General features: G+C 43.3%; 1 protein-coding gene and 1 pseudogene across 1 annotated transcript in view; one reads left to right on the plus strand and one right to left on the minus strand.

Moving 5' to 3' along the window:
• Nucleotides 1–21,445, minus strand: part of LOC129690153 (zinc finger protein 208-like) — a 48,242-nt gene that overhangs the window by 8,694 nt on the left and 18,103 nt on the right. The window contains exons 6-7 of the mRNA XM_055625709.1: nucleotides 20,900–21,078; nucleotides 3,899–3,931 (exon numbers count right to left, since the gene is read on the minus strand). Coding sequence (XP_055481684.1) covers nucleotides 3,899–3,931; nucleotides 20,900–21,078 — 212 coding nt within the window. The remainder of the gene's footprint in view (nucleotides 1–3,898; nucleotides 3,932–20,899; nucleotides 21,079–21,445) is intronic.
• Nucleotides 12,980–16,376, plus strand: LOC129690054 (zinc finger and SCAN domain-containing protein 30-like; annotated as a pseudogene).

Consider the following 21,445-nt stretch of genomic DNA (forward strand, 5'->3'; position numbering starts at 1 on the left):
AAGAGGAACTGAGGACCTTTGAGTTCACAGGACTTCTGCTGCCTGATGAACTTTATGGACCTGTGCTTTGCTTCTCCATTTGAGGATCACACAAGGAGCTGTGATACTAATAAACGTGCTTCCTTGGGACATCAGCCATTGCATCCCTCTTCACCCCAGTTTTTAACTCTTCCTTTCTCATTCCTGCTCTTCCCCTTCAGAGTCCCAGCGTCAGCTCAGGAAGAACCGCCAGGGCAGTTCAGTATCAAGTCTTTGGGGCCTACTGCTTAAGAGTTTTAACATTGCCAGGTGTTAAGGGTTAAAGGTTGCAATACACAAAAGGCCTGCACAAAGACTGTAGTGGAAGTGATGTCCTTTGCAGCCTACTCTACTTATCTCCTGCCTGCTGCTCACTGTTGCCATACACTGAGGGGCATAATGGCTGCTGGGGACCAGCACTCAGCAGGCTTCTCTTCACCTACATATGAGTTTTTCTGAGTGGTGCCAAAGGACCTCCGGCCAACTGACTGGAAATCTGGACAGCTATCTTTGAATAATATTGTTCTAGTTTCATTTCCATTGCTGAAATATCTTGCCAACAAGCTACTTAGGAAAGAAAGGTTAGCCCATCCGTGCCTATAGGCCAACCCAATATATACAATCCCACAAGCATGACTGAGACTCTATTCTCAGGTAGTATAGGTTGTATCCAGTTGACACTTCAAGCTGACCATCACCAATATGATTCCTGAATCTGGCCTGCAATCACCTCCCCACTACCGCCTCATTTACAGGCAAAAAGTAGAAAAATATTTATTGCTCAGCTGACCATACACTTGGGTCAACATATGTATTACTTATTCCTATTCATTTCCTTCATTTCTGGAGCCTCTAACAACCTTTTCTCAAGGGTCATGTCTTTCATCTATGCCTGGCCTGTATTTCATGTGTGCTACTTGTGCCAATTAATTTCTGGTCAACTTGATACAAGCTAAGGTCATCTGGGAAGAAGGAACTTAAATTGAGAAAAATGCTTCCATCATGTTGGCCTATAGGCAAAAAAATAAAATAAAATTATATATATATATATATATATATATATATATGGAATTTTCTTGATTAATGATTAACGTGGGAGGGCCCAGCCTAATGTGCATGTGTGTGCGCGCACGCGAGTGCATGTGCCAACCCTGGGCAGGTGATCCTAGGTGGTTTAAGAAAGCAAGCCGAACAAGATGGAGAGCAAGCAAAAGTGAGCAGCCTTCCTCTAGGGTTCTGCTTCAGCTGCTGCCTCTAGATTCCTGCCTTGATTTCCCTTGGTGATGGACTGTAAACTGTAAGCTGAAAGACTCTTTCTGCTCCACGCTGCTTTAGGTCACTGAGTTTATCACCGCAACACCCCAAGCCTGGTACCAATGTCTTCAGGAGTTAGCTTTCTGTTGCTAGGATGCGGTGATAAAACATATTTGCATACAAAATGGGTAAATGATGGATCTAAAATTATTTTGTAAATGATATATATGAAAAATGGTAAAACATTACTTGCAGTGGCTAGAGCATTGGGGCTTCACTCATTTATAGAAACACATCTAAGAAAAACTGTGATAATAGAGAATGAAAAAAGCAAAAGGCCTTACAATGGAAAACGACACAAATGATGAATAAAAGTATAAAAAAAAATCAAGGAAAATAAAATAAGCATATATATTTAAATCTAAACATATCAAATATTAGTGTTTTTAAGTTTATTAGTATTCTATACACAGAAAATTATATATACATCTACTCATATATGTACAGATATATACAATTCAAAGAAATGAAACTAGCTGGGACATGGTGGAAAACACCTTTAATTCCAGCACTCAGAGGGTAGAGGCAAGTGGATCTTTAAGTTCGAGGCCAGCCTGAGCTACAGAGTGAGTTTTAGCATCACCAGGGCTACACAGAGAAACCCTGTCTCAAAAACAAACAAACAAACAAACAAAACCCAATGAATCACACAAACAAAACAAGCAAAAAAATGAAATGAAAGTAAACTTCCCATTTAGTTTAAGAAAAACAAAATTACCAGGAATTTTCTTAGAATTCCCAGCATGCTTTCTGTTCCTGTGATCCTCCAACCTTTTTCTCCACCTAGTCTAGTAATGTGTGTGCTGAACTCATCCTGAGCTTTGTTGAGATATTTACCAAATGTCGGTATTTAAAAAAATATATTGTTTGGTTTTGCATGTGTTGGGAAATGAATTGTGTCTCTCTCTACCACTGTTCATATGCTAAAATCTTAACTCTCAAAGTGACTGGTATTTAGAGATAAGGCCTTAAGTAGGTCAAATGAGGCCGCAGGGCAGAGGGTAAACTTTGGAAATTAGCTAGATGGCTCTCTCCTTTTACCACATGGGTCCTGGGTCTCAAACTCAGGTTACCACACTGAGTGCTAAGTGTGGCTCTGAGCCATCTCACTGTCACCTAATATGACTAAATTGTTTGCTACTTTTGTTGTTCTGTGAGATACTCTGTAGCTCATGGGAACCCTTCCAGGCCTCAACTCTGGAGTGCTGAGAAGACAGGGATTGGCTGCTATACCTGGCTCCTCCATCCTTTTATTTTTGTGTCGTTTGAGACATGGTCCTGTACTGTGGCCTTTGCTGGCCTTGAAATCACCTTGTAGCCCAAGATGGCTCTGAACTCACGGCAGACCTCCTGCCTCAGGATCACCAGTGCTGGGATTACAGGTGTATGCGACCATACCTGGCTAGCGTTGCTACTTTTGAGAGTGAGATTTGACCTTATGCCAAGGATAACTAGTGTCATTAGAGGTGATGGTCAGAGATACATGAAAGATTTGTAAGAGACCTCAGTGGAGCAGTGCTTCTGCCAATAATAGTTTCTAAGTGAAAAACAAATCCTGGGTTACCATTTATTAGGCACCAATGGACACTTCTTGATTGCAGAATACTAAATGGCTACATATTATGACTGCTTGTTATATACTAGCAATTTAGTTGGCTTTGACCAACTAAATCTAAAACTGGACACACAAACCAGCATTCCATTGAAAAATCAAGTTCACAAGATAAGTCAATTCCATATACAAGTGATTTCAGAACAGGTTGGCAGATGGGCCTACAAACTTTCACTCATATTTCCACTCAGGGATGCACTCAAACTGGTGAAAGAAAATTCTTCCACAAAGAGAACTTTAGAAACAAAACTGGTTAAGCTAGAGAGTGGTGGAGCATGCCTTTAATCCCAGCATTTGGGAGGTAGAAATGGGCTAATCTCTGTGAGTTCGAGGCCAGACTGTTTTACAGAGTGATTCCAGGATACCCAGGGCTACACAGAGAAACCCTGTCTCAAAAAACCCAAACCAAACCAAACTAAAACAAAACAAAAAAACCTTAAAATCAGTTATCCATTACATGGAAAGAGCAAAATTGGGAGTCTAGAAAGAAACAAGGATTCTGGAAGAAGCATAAGGATAACTCCTGGAATGGACAAAGTGTGCAAATATATTTGTATACCTTGTACATTTTCAACAAAGAGAATCCATTGCAAAGAAGCCACTCAAGAAGGAAGAGAGGAATACCCAAGTACAATGCCAATCAGCCTCTATTCCAAGGCTGGCATGGTTGATTCATGTACAGAATGGTCATGGCAGCAGAATAAAGGCGATACACAGCTTCAAAAATATGGATCTCCTCTCTCCAAGGTGGACACACCCATTACAAATTCTCATCTCATTGCCTGAAGATTCAACAACCAGAGTAAACACTACATAACAACTAAGGTAACCCTTCCTGGGGAGGGATCAGTTAGTGTGTGCTGGAGGCAGATTAACTGCTTGGAACCAGCTTTGTCATGAAAATGGCAGAAATGTGTTTTTCAAAGGATTAAATTCATAGAATATTGCCATCACCGCAGTAAGCCGCCATGGGGCACAACGGGACATCTCAGAAACCAGCTGGAGAATTACCACTTCTTCTGTAGGATGCTCTTGTCCACAGAATGGTCTGAAGTCAGCAGGCAACGTGGTAGCCCCGAGCTCACATGGGAACCATTGTGCAGAGGACAGATGTCATTTCTGAGACTAGAGCTTCTAGATATAAAAAAAAAGTGGAGAAAAACCTTATTTAGCTTCCATGTGCTTTTCCTCTTGGTGACAGCTTCCCTTCCAATCACCCAGGAGTTGGGCATTAACCCTCTCCGATATAATTTCCCTTACAAAAACAGAGATGTTCAAACCAGGATTGGAAATTAATAATATTAAACTAGGAGTGCAACTGGAACGGTAATTCAGGGAGGGAAATCAATATTTACTTTAGAAATCAAGATTATGCTAGTCTCTGTCTTTTCTTAGATTCTAACACTCACAAGTCGGGTATCTCTTTTCCAGCTCCGCAGGCTGATTAATGTGGGTTCATCCACTTCCTTATTCCACCAGCACCCCAACATTTCGGACGTTCAAGCAGTTGAATCGAAGGCCCAGTGAGCACAGACTTCTGTCCACAGAACACTAGGCCATGAACTCACCCGCTCTCCATGCCGAAGAAGCCACTCTGACTCTCCACCGCTGGAGAAAACGCCTGTCAGTTACCACCACTCACAATCCCTCAACCGACCTCTTGGACGCAAGGCATGAAGGCAGCCCTCGCTGGGCCGCTCTAGAAATACGGGAGGGTCGCAGCTCTACGTTGCCGGCAACACTTGCTCGGCCGCTCTAGAAATGTGGGAGGACCACAGCTCTATGGTGCATCCTCACCCAGGTGCTGCGTTCACTAGGAACCTGGGAAGTTACCCAAAGCCGCTCCCAGCTTTAGTGTATAAGGAACCAGCTTGACCCAAAGCTCATGCTTGGCTGCGGTTTACTGGTTCTTGAGGTGAATGTCATAATCTATCCTCTATGGGGAAAACTCTCTAGGGCCGCTTTTTTGTTTTGTTTTGTTTTGTTTTGTTTTGTTTCCTGACCAATTATTAACTCTTCGTGACTCGTTTCTCTCTTATATCTGTTTGTTTCTCCTCTTCTATCCTCCCCAGAACTTAATCACTTTCCTAAGTGAAACTCCTGAGTTTATACCTATTTTTTCCTCCCCCTCCTCTATTCTTTCTTGCCATTCATCCACACAGGGAATTCAACATGCTAGTTAAATACTCCTCTAACGAACTGAATCCCCAGCTGTCTATTGCATACACCACCACCCCCCCCCCCCCCCCCCCCCCCCCCCCTCGTAGTTAAGGTTTCTGTGGCTGCGACGGAAACATCAGTGACCCAAAAGCAGGTCGGGAGGAAAAGGCTTATTTGGCTTACACTTCCATATCACTGTTCATCATCGAAGGAAGTCAAGACAGGAACTCAAATGGGGCAGGAACCCGGAGGCAGGAGCTGATGCAGAAGCCATGGAGGGGTGCTACTTTATGGCTTGCTCAGCCTGCTTTCGTATAGAATTCAGGAACATCAGCCCAGCGATGGCACCACCCACCGTGGGCTGGGCCTCCACCATTAATAACTAATTAAGAAAATGCCCGCTGGCTGGATCTCACGGAGGCATTTTCTCCATTTTTTCATTCAGATAACTCCAGCTGTGTCAAGTTGACATATGACCAACCAGCCAAGGCTCAGGTCTTGAATTTTCAGTCCTGCCTGCGTCTGCTGAGTTGCTGGGGTTCCAGGCATGGGTCACTAGACCTGGCTCACTTCTGATTCTCTCTCTCTCTCTCTCAAATTACATTATTTATTTAGTGTGTATGTGTCTTTGCACATGCCATAACATAGCATGGAGGTTAGAGGAAAAGTTGTTGGCTCTCTTCTTGCATTTTGTTGAGTCCCTGAAACTGAATTCAAGTCATTAGGTCGTTAGCTTTGGCAGCAAGTGCCTTATCCACTGAACCATCTTTCAGTCTCTCTCTCTCTCTCTCTCTCTCTCTCTCTCTGTGTATGTGTGTGTGTGTGTGTGTGTGTGTGTGTGTGTGTGTTTTGAGACAGGATCTATTTATATAGCTCGGTCTGACTTGGAGCTCACTATGCAACCCAGGTTGGCCTTGAACCCGGCAGTCTTCCTACCTTAGGCTCTGGAGTTATGAGATTTTAGGTGTGCACCATCACACCCCATTTTGTCATGAAATGATGTTCTTTACTGCTATAGTATCATGGTTCAACCAGAGCAGCGCCATAGTAGCAGCATGTATGTGTTGTATGTATATACTTGTGGGAAACTGGCTTACACAAGAGTAGGAATTGGTCAGATAGTCTTATAGTGCTCATGTCAATGAGTGTAATGCTGGAATCTGATACCGACAAGGGAGAAAGGAAGATAGGAGTAAAGTGGAGGAGAACACAGCCAGGCAAGGAGCCACAAGTGTAAGCTGAACCACAAAGTCATGGAATGAAACCTTGGGTTAACAGTATCATCATTGGGTTTTAGTTTTTTGAGACAGAGTCTCTTTTATATGGATACTGTTCTGAAACTCACTATGTAAGACCAGGCTGGCCTGGAACTCACAGAGGTCCACCTGCCTCTGCCTCCAAAGTGCCGAGATTAAAGGCATGTGCCAGCATGCCTCGATAGCATTAGTTGATTTTTTTTAGGACTACGTTAGACACCGTGCTAAAGCGTACACAGGACATTTAGAATGGTTTTCAAAAACCTAAGACCTCTCAGCTTGGAGATTCATGGGCAAGTAAAGAGATGCCCTCAGAGGAGTCATGTATCATGTATACACTGTACAAAGCTCAGTCACGAATAGAACTCGTGCCAGAGAAAACAGCAGCAACACTATGCTATGGGTTGTTTATAGTCATGCTTTTAAGAAAAATAAGCAATGCATATAAATTACCAGCTTTGCTGGAAGGCCTGTGTGTTGTTCACAAACTGAATCTGGAAAGAACCATTCTGAAGGGTTTTTAAAACCCGGCTTAGGTATTGTATTAGGCTCAACACCAGTATTTTGATTTAATTCTTTCCTGACACTCAGGAAAGTTAGAGCTCTCAAAACAATGATCTTCATAAAGTTGAGAAAGACTCACCGACTAATGGTCCATTACAGCCAGATAAATTTGAGGGGAAAGTACACATGTGTTTTAAGTCATCAATAGCTTCATATGGCCAATGGTGTCCATATTGAAAAATACGGATATTGGACACACTCTGAAAACCTAATAGTCTCCTCCATGCATTGACTTGATTCAGCTTTCAAGATCTGGTTCATTGTAATCTTTGATTGCAATTTTATCATGCATTAGACACTGCCTTTTCCCAGGACACCCCTCAATAGCAGGCGACCCCCTAAAGAGCACATGCAGCCGCAGAATATACTCCTCCGCTGTTCCTACAGGGGCTCGCTACTTCCCACTTCCGGGGCGTTTAGCGAGTGGCTTTCCTGCTTCCCAGGGCTGTGCGGGCAACCTACGGAGTGAGGTGAGTGCCAGTGTGCAGCCAGGCAGCTTCGATGCCTGGTCAGGCTGCGGCTCTACCGTACACTCTCCCCTCTGCCCCTCGCCTCGGCTCTGCTTGGGGGGCGGGGAGAGCCTGGAGCTGTGCCGGGGCCACTTCTCAGGTCAGCAGGGCGCCTGCCCCTTTGCGGGTGCCTCAGCTCGTCTGTGGTCCTTTTGTGCTGATTCCTCTTCCACTTGCTGGCGCCTCCCGTGTGTCAGTGCTGGCAGCTCTTGGCTTTTTCTCTATTAGACGCTCTCAAAGCATCAACTTCTCTATAGCTTTTTTTTTTTTTTAACGAGGTTTTACTATTTATTTATTAATTTATTTATTATTTATTATATAATGTTCTGCCTTACATGTATGCCTGCATGCCAGAAGAGGGCACCAGATCTCATTCTAGATGGTTGTGAACCACCATGTGGTTGCTGGGAATTGAACTCTCTGAGGGAGCTCTCCAGCCCCCTCTATAGGTTACTAGTATTTTTAAATCTGAGGTAGGATCTCACTAATGGCTGGGGATGGCCCTATGCTCACTCTAGCCCAGGCTGATTTTGAATTTGGTGAGCTCCTGCCTCAACCTCCCGAGTAGCTGGGCTCACAATCCTGTGCCATCAGGTCTGGCTCTTTGTAATTTGTATTCACGATTAGATACGAATGTGTGCTTCTCTCTCACACATGCCTCTCCCTGCTGTTAAGTTCTGGACCGGCAGGAGCAATGCCTGCACACAGTAAGCATCAACATTTTGTGAAAACCAAGGTCCTTTTCTGGTGAGCACGTTGACTTCGTGAGCCATGCAGAGAAAAGCTAGCTTTTCAGCAGAAGAGTCCTCCAGCAGTGTGGACCCTGGAGTCAGACCTGTAATTCCAGCACTCAGGTGCCGGAGGCAGGAAGATCAAACTCTTACAGGCCAGCTCGAAATATGAGCCTCTGGCTCAAAAAAAAAAAAAAAAAAGGAAACCAAATCAACAAAACCAACAACAGTCCAGATTATCTTCCAAGCTACATGAGCTGGGACAACTCGCATGTGCTGCTGCTCTTCAAACAATTGGATTTACACTGTCGCAAGCTGCGAAGACAAAGTGAACTGAGGCATTCAAGATGTGTTGTCCATGCTGGGATAGACTGTAAAGGCCCAGTGGACTGTTGATTACTAAATGATCAGGCTGTAACGTTCAGACATATTACATTTCAGTGCAGTTGCATTCACAGTAACAGCCTGCCTCAGCCAGAAGTGTCCTGTTGATTAGACTGGTTGATGGCTAGTAAGGGGTAGGGAGTTACCTTCTAGAGGTGGGGTTCGGCTTGCACCCAAGCTCAGTGTCTCTCACCTCTGCTCTCCTTCACCATCTGCTGGGTGAGACCTAAATCCAGGTTTTCTGATCGGAGTCACACAAGGTTGCTTCCTCAGATTCGTATCCTAAGAGCTGGGAGCGCTGCCCTGCAACACTGAAATGCCTCTCTCTAGACTTACCTTCTGTGAGAGATGGGAGATCACGCCTGGACTTGCTTTTAGTGAATGTCCTTTTGCTAAATTTCCCACGGCGATGGCTGTTCTGCAATCCATTCCTTGTGAAATGGAAGTTGCCTCTTGCCTTGAATATCTTACTGGGACAGTTTTTGAAATACGGTCTTTATAATTCCTCAGGTGTGGTGAGGACAACAGAACTGGAGATAATTGGGGTTGGAAAGTTAGGTTGTTCCTGCAGTTCTCAAGAGGTGGAGCATGCCTTGAGAGGAAAGCTTCAGGGTCAGAGGGCAGAACGGGCAAGAGGGAAATGGTAAGAACCTTGGCTGTGGTTGCTCTAAGAAGGAAGAGGTGAAGCAGTGTGAGTGCACAAGCACATTTAGTATTTGCCTGTTTGAATCACTTCGGTGCACTCCCAGGAGATGGGGATTTCCATGCTTGTTTGGTGCTGACCTTGAAGAGATTAGAATGGGAAAGTGATGGTCTTGAGGGTGAGAGCCTTACGGAAAACATGGGAGGAGAGGATTCTGGGTCTGTTGGTTTCCAGTGAAAGGGCTGCCCACCCTGAGTTGCTTACCGCTGTGGGAACTGGCTAGCCCTGAGAGGTGCTGAGGGAGCATCGGAATAAAAGGGTATGCTTTACATGCCATGCAGCGCTAGCTCCTACAGTACCTCACCGTTGCGGTATCAGCTCTTTCCAGGAGAGGGACTGGAATCCCAGAATCTCACCAGGAATACCTGACTGACCGAGTAGGACTGCCTGATTGTAGCGCTGGTGCTTCTTGTGAGCTAGATCACTTACCTGAATCTGCTAAATGCCGTGGAGATGTTTCTCAGTCTGTATTAGGTACGTGACAATATTGACCAGGCTTTCTTTGAAATTCTCCTTTTCTGATTACAATGACATTCATATACACACATATAGATCTGTAATGACAGTCATATACATAGGCACACACATATATATATGTGTACATGTGCATATTCATGTCCAGTGAAATAATTCTCTGTATGACATACAGGTCATGTGACGCACTGGTGGGCCGGAACAGTGTGGCTGGCTGTGTAGTCATGAATAAGACCAGTAGTCCCGTCAATGTGTGAGGATTAGTTTATGTATTTTATTTTCTGTGTGAGCCTGTGGGAGTTCATGTGCACCATGTGCGTTTGAGTTTGGGAACTAGAGTTACACACTGGTTGTGAGTCAGTGTGTGGGTGCTGGGAACTGAACCTGGGTCCTCTAGAAGAGCAGTAAGTGTGCTTAACCGCTGAATCATCTCTAGTCCACCCTTCCCACCCAGTAAAGAATATTTTTTGACAAAAAGAGAAGTGTTTTGAGGGAAATGCACTTCTCTTTAACCTTGTCTCGAATTGCTTCTTGACTAAGTCAGGGTTCTCGGCGTCGACACATCCCAGTCCAGGATCATTTGTGGACTGTGTTTCAGACGTAGTTCCTGGGATCTGATTTAGGAGTGGTTGACTAAGCTAGGACACATCCCAGGTCAATGAGGTGAGTCCATTAAGGAGGGCTTCCTCCTGAGAGGTTTTTATTTTTTAAAAACTAGCCAAAGGCGCATGGAGGGAACATGGGTGGCATTCCTGCTAATGGTCCACCCAGCTGAACGTCAGGATCGATTGCTAGCTAGTGAGCAGTGCACCGTGGAAAGTCAGTCTGGCCCATTAGAGTCTTTTTTAAAAAATATTCGTTAATTTTTTAAATTTATGTCCATGTTCTGTGTACCACATGTTTGCAGTGCCCTTGGAAGCCAGAAGGGGGTGTTGGATCCTCTGGAACTCAAGTTACAGAGTGCCATCAGCTGCCATGTGTGTCCTGGAGTCTATCCCAGGTTCTCTTGAAGAGCAACCAGTGCTCTTAACCCCTGAGCCATCCAGCCAGCCTCTCAATAACAGTCTTGATAGCAAGCACATTACCATCTCTGATCAGTAAACACTGCTGTGAGTGCCAGATAGATAGATAGATAGATAGATAGATAGATAGATAGATAGCGAGAGAGAGAGAGAGAGAGAGAGAGAGAGAGATACTGTGGTCTAAAAGACTGAGTGCTGGAGATGAGGGCTGAGTGAGTGTGGGCAAGCCAGGTGGTAAGTTGTGTGGTTTGACCCATGGGATACTTCTGGGATCATGGCAGGAAGAGGAAGTATAGACTCTAGAGACAGGAAATAAAACCAGTGGGGCCTAATTTGAACAGAAGGGAGAGCCTAGGGAAGACTGTTAGCCGTGTCGGTTGCTGAGCAGCCAGATGGATATCCCTGACCCCTGAGCATAGGATTAAGCAGGCACAGATGGTGAGGTGTTTACCCTGAGTCCTTTTGTAAGATTCAAGAGAATTCATGATGAGATTGAGCGATTGTGCGCAATCAGGTCTGGGGGCCAGGTGGGCGTTCTAGGTGACAGATATTAGCTCAAAGGGAGGGTGCTGAAGTCTTGGGGGACATGGAGAGGGACAATAAGAGTAAATGCTAGGACTGGTTTTATGGAGGACACTGGAGGGAAGGAACTGGAGGAACAGAAACAAAATCTTATGATTATAAGTTCCCTCAGCTGCACCCACCTGGGGAACATGTTGCCGAGGAACAGTATTTATAACAAAAATTGAGTAAGGGCTGGTGAGGCAGCTCAGGGCTTCCGCTGCTCTTGGCAGAAGACCCTCGTTTGGCTTCTAGCATCCATGCCGACTGGCTTCCAACCACCTGTAACTCCAGCTCCAGGGAATTCAGTATCCTTTTCTAGTCTCTGTAGGTACTGCACGCCTGAGCACAGCCCATATAGAGACACACCCACATATATAATTAAGAATAAATCTTAGAAGTTAGAAAAAAATGAGTATTGTGGCAAATACTGGCATTGAAAGGCTAGAGGTATAACAGAGTCATGGCCACTGAGTGAAGAACACACATGAAGAACACAACATGCCAGTGTACAGCCAGCAGATGCTGTGACACCGCAAACACACCTGACAGCTTGGCATATGTCACTTCTTTGTTTCCCCCCTCTTTGTATTTTAATTTATTTGGAATATATGTGCATGCATGTATGTGCATGGACATGTCTGCATGTACACCTGCATGCTAGAAGAGGGCACCAGATCTCATTATAGATGGTTTGTGAGCCACCATGTGGTAGCTGGGAATTGAACTCAGGAACTCTGGAAGAGCAGCTTGTGCTCTTAACCTCTGAGCTATCTCTCCAGCCCTGACTTTTTTGAGACAGTGTTTCTCTTTGTAGCTTTGGCTGTGCTAGGCTCCCTTCCTAGACCAGGCTGGCCTTGAACTCACATAGATCTGCCAGCTTCTGCTTCTCTGAGTGCTGGGATTATGGGTATGCACCACTGTAACTGGCTCATTTGTTCTTTCTTTAGAGACAGGGTTGCCACGGACCAGCTCAGTCGGATTCCCTGCGTCCATGGGGAACAAGGCTCTGGACAGGAAGACGTGGTTTTGGTGATGAATTGACAGACAGAGACACCTTGATGGTTTTGGCTCTGCTGCAATTTTACTGAAGTCAAGCTGATAATTTTATAGTGATTTCACAAAAAGGCACTTTAAAGTTGGCATACTTCCCAGAACATTTAGACTTTTACCAAGAATACAAAGTTTACATTTTAACATAGGGGAGTGCCCACAAAAAATCTTGGCCTAAAAACTTTTTGATCAAAGCAAACAAAGAAAGAGAAACCTCAAACTACAGTTTCATTATTGCTAACCAATGAAGAGGAAAGTCAGGAGCTAAATCAGATGCCTGCCAAAATCTTTCTCTGTATCAAAATCTAATTACACTTTGTTAACCATCCTCCCATATGTCCTGCTAGAGATTTATGATTTTCCCTAGGAACAAGGCACTGAAGGGAGGGGAAACTCCCGCCAGCTGTACTTCTCATGCTATTTTTTCTTAAGAAGGAGCCCATTATTTTTTCACTATTTTTATAATGCCTATTGATACTGAATCTGATTTTTTACTTTTCTTAAGCTTATTTTTTTTTACATTTTATTCTTATTAAAGCCTTTAATAATTTACTAATGATAAATTTCTTTGTAAAATTAGTTGTGCTATTTCAGGAGTCACAGAGAAAAATCAAAACACTCATTAATCCAGCCCCACAACTGCAACCGAAAAAGCGTAGAGACCCTAGACTGCGTCTTTTTGACTTAGGTGGTCGGGAAGACCTGCCAGTGGCCTCCAGGGAGCGAATTTCCGAAGAAAGCGTGTCTCCCGCCCTGTAGCACAATCTATTGGTATGCTACACTGGCGACGCTGGAGTGGGTGTGGCACAGGGTCTCTGTGTGTGGATTAGAACTCACTATGTAGCTGCAGCTACCTGGAATTCACAGACAGTTTTCTTGTCTCGGCTCAGTAAATGTTGGAATTACAGGTTTGAAACATTACATCTGGCCTTGACTCCTCTGTCTTCTGAATCCTTATAAGTGGATCTCTAAATCCTGCTCAGTTTCTGTATCTTTGCCCATTATGGCCTCACACCTGTATGGCTGTGGGCCCCACCTCTTCTGTACTCTACTCTGTATAGGGACAGACCTTCCAGCCATGCTTGTGGGCTCAGGGTTCCACCACTCAGACCATGGATGGCTTGGCTGTTCAGCTACAGGTGTGTTCTCCTACTGTCCATTAGTGTTCCAAGGTCTGGCATACTTGTAAACCTCGGTGCATAGAAGTGCTTGGGGCATTTGCTAAAACCCATATTCCTGGGGATTCTGACAATCTATGATAGGGTCCATCCTCCATGGCTGATAATTGAGCTATGACTAGCAGTGACACCATTCGTCTGTTATCCTTCAACCACCTTCAGTTTCTTCAGTGAGCTGTGTCCTTTCATAGCCATTTCTGTCACTCAGATCAGACTCCTCTGAGATTTATCTTGCAGGCAGCTTGCCCTGGCTTTTCTGGCCCACCTCTCTGGTCTTAGAAATTAGTCTTTTCCTTGTGTTTAACTTCCTTTGATTTATCATGCTGTTTACTTGTCTTTCCCAACGTGAATTAAAATTCCTTTGGAAGAAAACTTTTAATACGAGACTTCTGTTCAGCAGTCTGTGTAGCACATAGTAAAGTATTTGTGAAATAATGAAAGGAATCCCTGACTCTTTGCTGCTGTGACTTACAGCCAGGAATGCTCATTCCTTTTTTATGCATACATGCACATTTCCCATGACTCCCATCCTAACATTTTTGCTATTATTCATAATTTGTAAGAACAACTAAGAATAGTCTGGGCAATTCTGGAATATTGGAATAAAATACATTCTGGAATAAAAACAGTTAGTGATAGAGAGTCAGGTTCACATTTTGACCAGTTTGGCGACTTTGGAAAAATTCAAAATGCTTGGCGTCTTCACCTGTAAAACATGGGGATGATTTTTACTGCACAGTGGTATTGTTGAGCCCCCCAAAAATAGTGTTGTGGAATGCATATTAAACTGTAGAGGACTTCTCTACCCCAGCTAGCTCCCAAATAATGGGAGTCAGAGACCATTTTAGAATTATGAAAGTTTTAAGGAACCATAAATAGGCAGGTATCAACCCTCTAAGCTATATCACTGTTTCTGAGCTTACATACCCCAAGTTACTTGCTATAACTGTTCCTACCAGGGCTGTTTCTGTTCCATCAGGCCAGCCTTCATGGCCCACGTTCTCACGGTCCATACTACCCCATGTCAATTTCCTTCTTTCCCACTTCCTCTCCTACTTCTCCTTTCTCTCTTCCCAGCCTCATGGTCCCTCTCTGACCCCAAGCCCAGAAATCTTAGCTCCGCCTACTTATCTTCTGCCCAGTTACAGGCTTCAGTGTCTTTATTAACCAATTAACTTAAAATTAGATACAGCAAAGTTTACTCAACAAAGACCTTGTATGTGAGGATGTACTTGCATGGGCGTCAACCAGATCTTGGGGGCCAGTAATTAGCAGTAGAATATATATCATCAGACCAACTCCTAACAAATTAGCTCTTGTAAACTGCTTGGCCCATAGCAAGTGTTACACTTTGAGTTCCTGTCTTATGGGCGACTCCATGGCATAGTAGAGGTAAATACTTCACTTCCAAAGTCCAGCTGTGTTGTTCACTAGCTGTGTGCCTTTGGCCAGCTTATCCTCAGAAGTCTCATTTGGAGAATCAACAAAACCATGATTGTTCTTACCGAGCTCTATTCTATTATCCCTAATGCTATCCCTAACGTTCCTACTAAAGGTCACATAATTTTAGCTGTACTCAAATTTTGTCTCATATCCTGAAACAGTCTTGAATAATCTACCTATTATCATTTGTGTGGAAGTGGCCTTTTAGTCAGTTTTCTACACAGGCACCAGGTTAGCTTTTTTTCTACAGTGGTATATACCTGAGTGGCTGTTCTTAATAAACACATATTTACATTCTGAGCACATGCTTTCCCTGTGTAATGTGTGCACTGTCCACATCAGGGGCTTTGGATCTACCTCCTCTTGGCCTCAGCTAGGGAGCCTTTTCAATTGTCCTGCCCAGGATGTTCAGAGAGGCCACCTCCTTGGCCTGTCATGCTCCAAGAGGACAGAGTGGACTCAGCTTTGTGAAGGTCGACGAAGACAATGATGTTTGGAGGACTCTGGTCTTCTGGGAAACCTCCAGAGTCAGGAGGTTTTCCACCAGCAGTTCAGACAGTTTGGCTACTCTGACTTCACTGGGCCCCGGGAGGCTCTGAACCAACTGCAGAAGCTTTGCCATCAGTGGCTGAGACCAGAGGAGCACTCCAAGGAGCAGATCCTGGGCTGCTGGTGCTGGAGCAGTCTGTGGCCATCCTGCCTGTGGAGCTGTAGGCCTGGATGCAAGAGCTGGGAAACGGAGAGGAGGCTGTGACTCTGCCAGAGGAGCTGGAGAGAGAGTTTGGTGAACCCAAACAGCAGGTGAGATGTAAGGATTTCTGTTTGTTTTTACCTATTGTGGTTAGTCGAGAAGCCATTGTGAGCACTGACTCAGCTTTCAGGGAACTTAATCCGTTTCCCTCCATTAGTTCAAGTCATGGGGGGCTGTAGTGCTGTTCTTTTTTTTCTCTGGTCATCTTGACAGTTTTCTGGGTCTTCTGTCTTGCCCCATTGCTGTAGCGTTTTTCTCTTGTATATCCCCAGGCACAGTACTTGTTACTCTAGGACACAGCTCACAGCCAAGAAATGATCTGCAAAGAAATGACAGTCATGGGCACACCAAAGTCTCTGAGTAGCCCACTGCAGTCCTTGGAGAACTATTGCAGGACTGAACCGCAGGAGCCCCAGGTTTTCCATGAGAGAGAAGAGCAACCCTACCATTTAAGGTTAAGGATGGAGGTAAGGACTATCAAATGTGCCAAGGCTTATTTTGTTAATGACTGTCACCAGCACTGTCACTAAGTATTGTGGAAAGTCTTGCTGGCTTGAAATAGTTTTCAATTGGCTCAGCCTAGACTCTGAAATTTCAATATCATTTTTAACTTGGATTAAGAATAAAAGTCTTTTATATGATTTTCTAATACCATATTCCAAGAGTAATACTGTTTTTTAAAGTATTTTTGTTATACTAACAAGACAGTTTCTAAGAGGGACAAGAATACTGTGTCAGTAACTAAAGTCTCACAATAGTTTGGAAAAGGGAAAACGACATTAAAATTTGTCAGCTGCAAGCCAGATGCTGTGGCACATACCTATAATACCAATGCCAACCTGAAAGGCTGAGAGGTAGGAGGGTTACATGTTCTAGGACAGCCTGGATTACATAAGGAGGTGGTCTGAAAGAGAAGAAAAGCAGCAAGGCACTAGCCACTATGGAGTGTAACTAAAAGCCAGACTCTAGAACATACAGGGCCAAGTTAGAAAGTTCTCAGAAGAACACATGTGCAAGCGGGTGCCATGTTCATCTGCTCCTGCTAGGCCTGAGATCCTGACCTGTTAGAGAGGGTACAGTCACTGATGGAGATAGAGATGTTCTCTGAAACCCTCAGCTGGCTAGATTCAGTAGAGGCCACCTTTAGGGTACCAGAAGCCCACCAGAAAATTTGACTTAGTGTGACATTTGCGGGGAAGCTGCCAAGGAGGATAGTTTCTCTGAAATTTGTTGGGGTGCGTGTTGTTGGGTGTCTTACATTCTGCAAGAATGAACTGATAAGTCTCCTCCACTGTCCTTCCAACTCCCTCAACAGATAAATGCATGTGCTAGCCTGATGCCAGTATCACAGATAGGACAATGATACATTTGAAACTAGGAGGCAATAAATGGAAAGTATCACAGGTGCCAAGAATTTGAGCCGAAAGGACTTTAACTTATTGGCAACATCCATCTATATGGACAGTAGCCACATCAGATGTATTAGCCTGTTCTATCTAACTGAGCTTCTGATTTCATTTTCACCAAGCAAACTTGTTACCCTCTCATGAAGTTTAACTCTATTAAGAGAATGACTGGTTCAGGCAAGTCTATGTAATTTACATCACTCATTCTTATTTATGGTTATAGTGCATAGTTACAGGAGCTTGCTTACTATGAGTCCACCCAAGGAGGTAGACCTGTTCATTGTGTTTTGATAGAATTAGGAATAAGAGGTCAGAAGCCTGAGGGCCTGATCTTAGGCTTTGTCAGGTCACCAAAGCAATCATATCTCCTGGGGCCCTCCTTCCTCCACTTACCTGCTCTGATAGTGTCTCCTGAATACCCGGTGTATTGAGGAGGAGGCCCATTAAATGCATCTTGAAAAATGATCTTATCATAGCCCTTGCCTTACAGGGAACTATCTACTAATAGATAATAATAGCTAAATGTTTGTATTAGTTTTTAGTCCGTATAGTGAGACACCCAAATTAACATTAAAAAGGAAAAAAGTGGTTTATTAGCTCATTCACTTAGAGGTTAAGGCTATGTTACGTCATTGGCTCATATCTGGTTAGGGCTCTTTCTGCAGCATTGTATCATGATGTTGATTATGAGAGTATAGACAGAAACAAGCAGTCACACAAACGCAAGAAGCAGAGGCAGCAACTTTGCAGGCAGTCCTTGCAAGAGTTCTTTGGAATATATCTTAATCCTTCCTGAGAGATTTGCACTTGACCTTGGAATCCCCTAGTAGGCCTGCCCTCTTAAAGGCTCCATCAGTTGCTTCATCACCTACTGGCTGCCAAGATGCCAACAGATAAGCCTTAGAGAGCAAACAGCATCCAAACCATAACAATGTCTAAATCTTTTAGGATAGATCTACTCCACCCTCCTTTTCTCTCTGTTTTTGTTTTTGTTTCTGAGATAGTTTTGCTACTGTCCTGAACCTAATAGTTAATATAGAGACGAGCCCTGTTCCTGCATTCCGAGTGCCTGGATTAAAAGCTCTGTGCTATAAACCTGGCCCTCTTAGGTTTAAGATCCTGGCAGATTCTACTCTAATTTCTTTTAGGTATTGCACCAGAGGTTGACGCTCTAGCTCTTAGTACCTTAGGATATGACTATACTTTTTGGACATGAGGTTAAAGGCTTCCTTATCTACTCTGCCTGCTGTCTTTTTGGGAACAGGAAAAAAAATTGTTTTTCTTACTTATGCATCTAATTTTCTCTGGTCTCATCATTTCACTTCATGCACTTACTGTATTGCTGTTGTTTTGTTTTAGAGACAGGGTCTTGCTATGTAGACTAGACTGGCCTGGAAATCATGGACGTTCATCTGCTTCTGCTTTCTGAGTTCTGGGATTAAAGTTGTGCACCACGATGTCTGGCAACTATCTTTTTTTTTTTTTTTTTTCTGAGACAAGCTCTTACTGTGTAACCCTGGCTAGCCTGGCACTCACTACGTAGACGAGGCTGGCCTCAAACTCAAATATCTATCTGCCTGTCTTTATCTCCTGGATGCTGGGATTTAGGATGTGTGTCACTACCTAGCCTTTTTCTATAACTTTCAAAGATAAGCACCACCTGGAATAAGAGGTCGACATAACTAATGATTTAACTTTCTGAAATCCAAGTACAGTACGAATTTCATTGTTCAGATCTTATATTTGCTATCTCTAATTTTGCATAAGGAATGATAAAAAAGGAAGCCAACTTGTTCTCAGCTCTTGCCAGCCATTCACTATAATGCTTTACTGTTTTCAAGGTGTTGTGAAACTTGAATATCAGAAATACTTATTTTCATGTAAAAGCAGCACTTTTTCAAAGATCAATTAAAATGAATTTAAAATTTTATTATTATTATTATTTTGGCCTCAATTGAAACTTACAGCTCTGCTTCTAAAAAGACAGGTAACTTGGGGAAAGACCTTAAAATATGAAATTAGCCATCTTTAATCTTGACTACCAAGTAGTAATCCTATAGCTCCCCAAAACCCTTAAAAGCTCCAGTTTCCTGATTTGTAAAATGCATATTTTTAGAAGATTTTTCAAGGAATAAAAATAGCAGTTCCGATTTTACCCTTAAAATAGTTCAATTTATATTAACTGTCTCTGGTAGTTACTGTTTTGAGATAGTAAATACTTAGAAGTGGAAGGATATAGTATGTGATAGCTGGATTTGTTCCCTTTAGGTGGTTGTTTGCATGCGTTTTTTTTGGCCATTTATGCTTGTGAGGTGAATTACTAACACTCTTACCTAACCCAGAATAAATAAGGAACCCAGAGTATTTCTTTGTAAATGCTTTGTCTTTCTATATTGCTTATGTTTATTTGCCCTATTTGGAACCTGCCAGATTTTGCAAATGCCTTCTTGCTTTTCTGTTTCCTGCCCACCTTCCTTTGTTTAATACTTATCCCCCAGACATTTTTTGGTATCATGTGCTCTTCTACTTTGTTAGATGTCCTGCTGATCTACAGCTCTGAGGAGATCTTATTCCTCATTATTCTGTATCACCTCACCTGTTCTCCTCTCTCATATCTAATCTAGAATTGTCTCTTCCCTTTCTGGCTTATGGCTGATAGTAACTGTTTGTCACTCTAAGTATTGTTTTCTTGTTGAGTGTTCAACGTCTCCAATACTGACTTATGTTCTTTGTCCATTTTATTCTGAGTTCTTCTATATTGGGAAGCTAATTGTCATTTTTCCCTCCCATATCCCTTCCCCAGTCCTGGAGGTCAAACCCAGGGCCTTATGTTTGCACGCACCCTGCCACTATGTCAATCCCTGTTTTGTTTTGTTTGTTTTTTTCTGAAAACTGTATGAGTGTTTGCCTGCATGTATGTATGCACCACCTGCATGTCTGGTTTCACAGAGGCCAGAGGAGGGTATTGGATCTCTTGGAACTAGAGTTAGGGATGGTTGTGAGCCAACTTACGGGTGCTGAGAACTGACCTGGGTCCTCTGCAAGAGAACCAAACCATGTCTGCAAGACCCAGCACTTACTTACCCTTTTCCTTTGGTTTATTTGCTTTTCATTTTATAACATTTTTTAACATGAAAAAAATGACACATCCTGTTGACATTTTTAGATAGCAAGATGGTGACTGACAAAGTATTGACAGCAAAGCAAGAAATTATTGAATGTATTGTGTCAGTGGCCATGGCATCTCCAAGAAGACTTCCTAGGGAAACGTCTCCAGTACAGGTAGTTGAAGAAACCAAGGGATATCTGGACAACAATGAGAAGCAAAGAGGAAGGGATGATTCAGACAACAAAATGAGTCAGCTTTCTTCCCAGGAAAGCTATTTCAACTTGGCAGCTTTTGACAAGAAAATCCCTACAGAACAGAACATCTTTGAGTGTAATGAAAGTGAAGGAATGAATTCTCAGTCTAAACTCACATGGTGCTACGTGGCCCAGAACTCACAAAGTAGAAACTGCTATATGAGTGCGTGGATTGTGGGAAAGCTTTTTGCCACAGGTCAAAGCTGATTAGACATCAGAGAAGCCATACTGGAGAGAGACCTTATGCATGTAAAGAATGTGGAAAAGCCTTTGGTTGCAAAACAGACCTTGTTAGACATCAGAGAATTCACAGTGGTGAAAAACCCTATAAGTGCTGTGACTGTGAAAAAGCTTTCATAGGCAGCTCAGAGTTCATTAGGCCTAGGAGAATTCATACTGGAGAGAAACCTTATGGTTGTGATGAATGTGGGAAAGCCTTCCGCCAGAGCACGGCTCTCATTCAGCACAAGAAGATTCACAGTGGAGACAAAGACTATGATTGTGCTGAATGTGGTAAAGCTTTTAGGAGAAGTTCTGTTCTTATGGAACATCACAAAATCCACACTGGTGAGAAGCCTTATGAAGGTAATGAATGTGAAAAATCCTTTCATCAAAGCTCAGCACTCAGCCAGCACCAGAGAATCCACTCAGGGGAGAAGCTCTATGAGTGTAATGAATGTAGGAAAATATTAGGCAGAGGTCAGGCCTTATGCAGCATCAGAGAGCACATACCAAAGGTCAGCTCTGTGGGGAAGTGGTTGAGTGAAATGCAAAGGATTCACTTTGAAGGAAAGTCTCCTCAGAAGATAGAAGTTTCCCGATAGCAGGACTTTGTCTTTCCAGCCCAGTTCTATTCTGTAAAGAGATCCACATAAAATGCTTGCATATCAAGAGAAGAATTTTATCCAAATCTTGTCTAAAAAGAATGCTATTTACTAAAATA

This window comes from Psammomys obesus, unplaced genomic scaffold (assembly GCF_907164565.1).
Source record: "Psammomys obesus unplaced genomic scaffold, mPsaObe1.curated_primary_1811, whole genome shotgun sequence".
Lineage (NCBI taxonomy): Eukaryota > Metazoa > Chordata > Mammalia > Rodentia > Muridae > Psammomys > Psammomys obesus.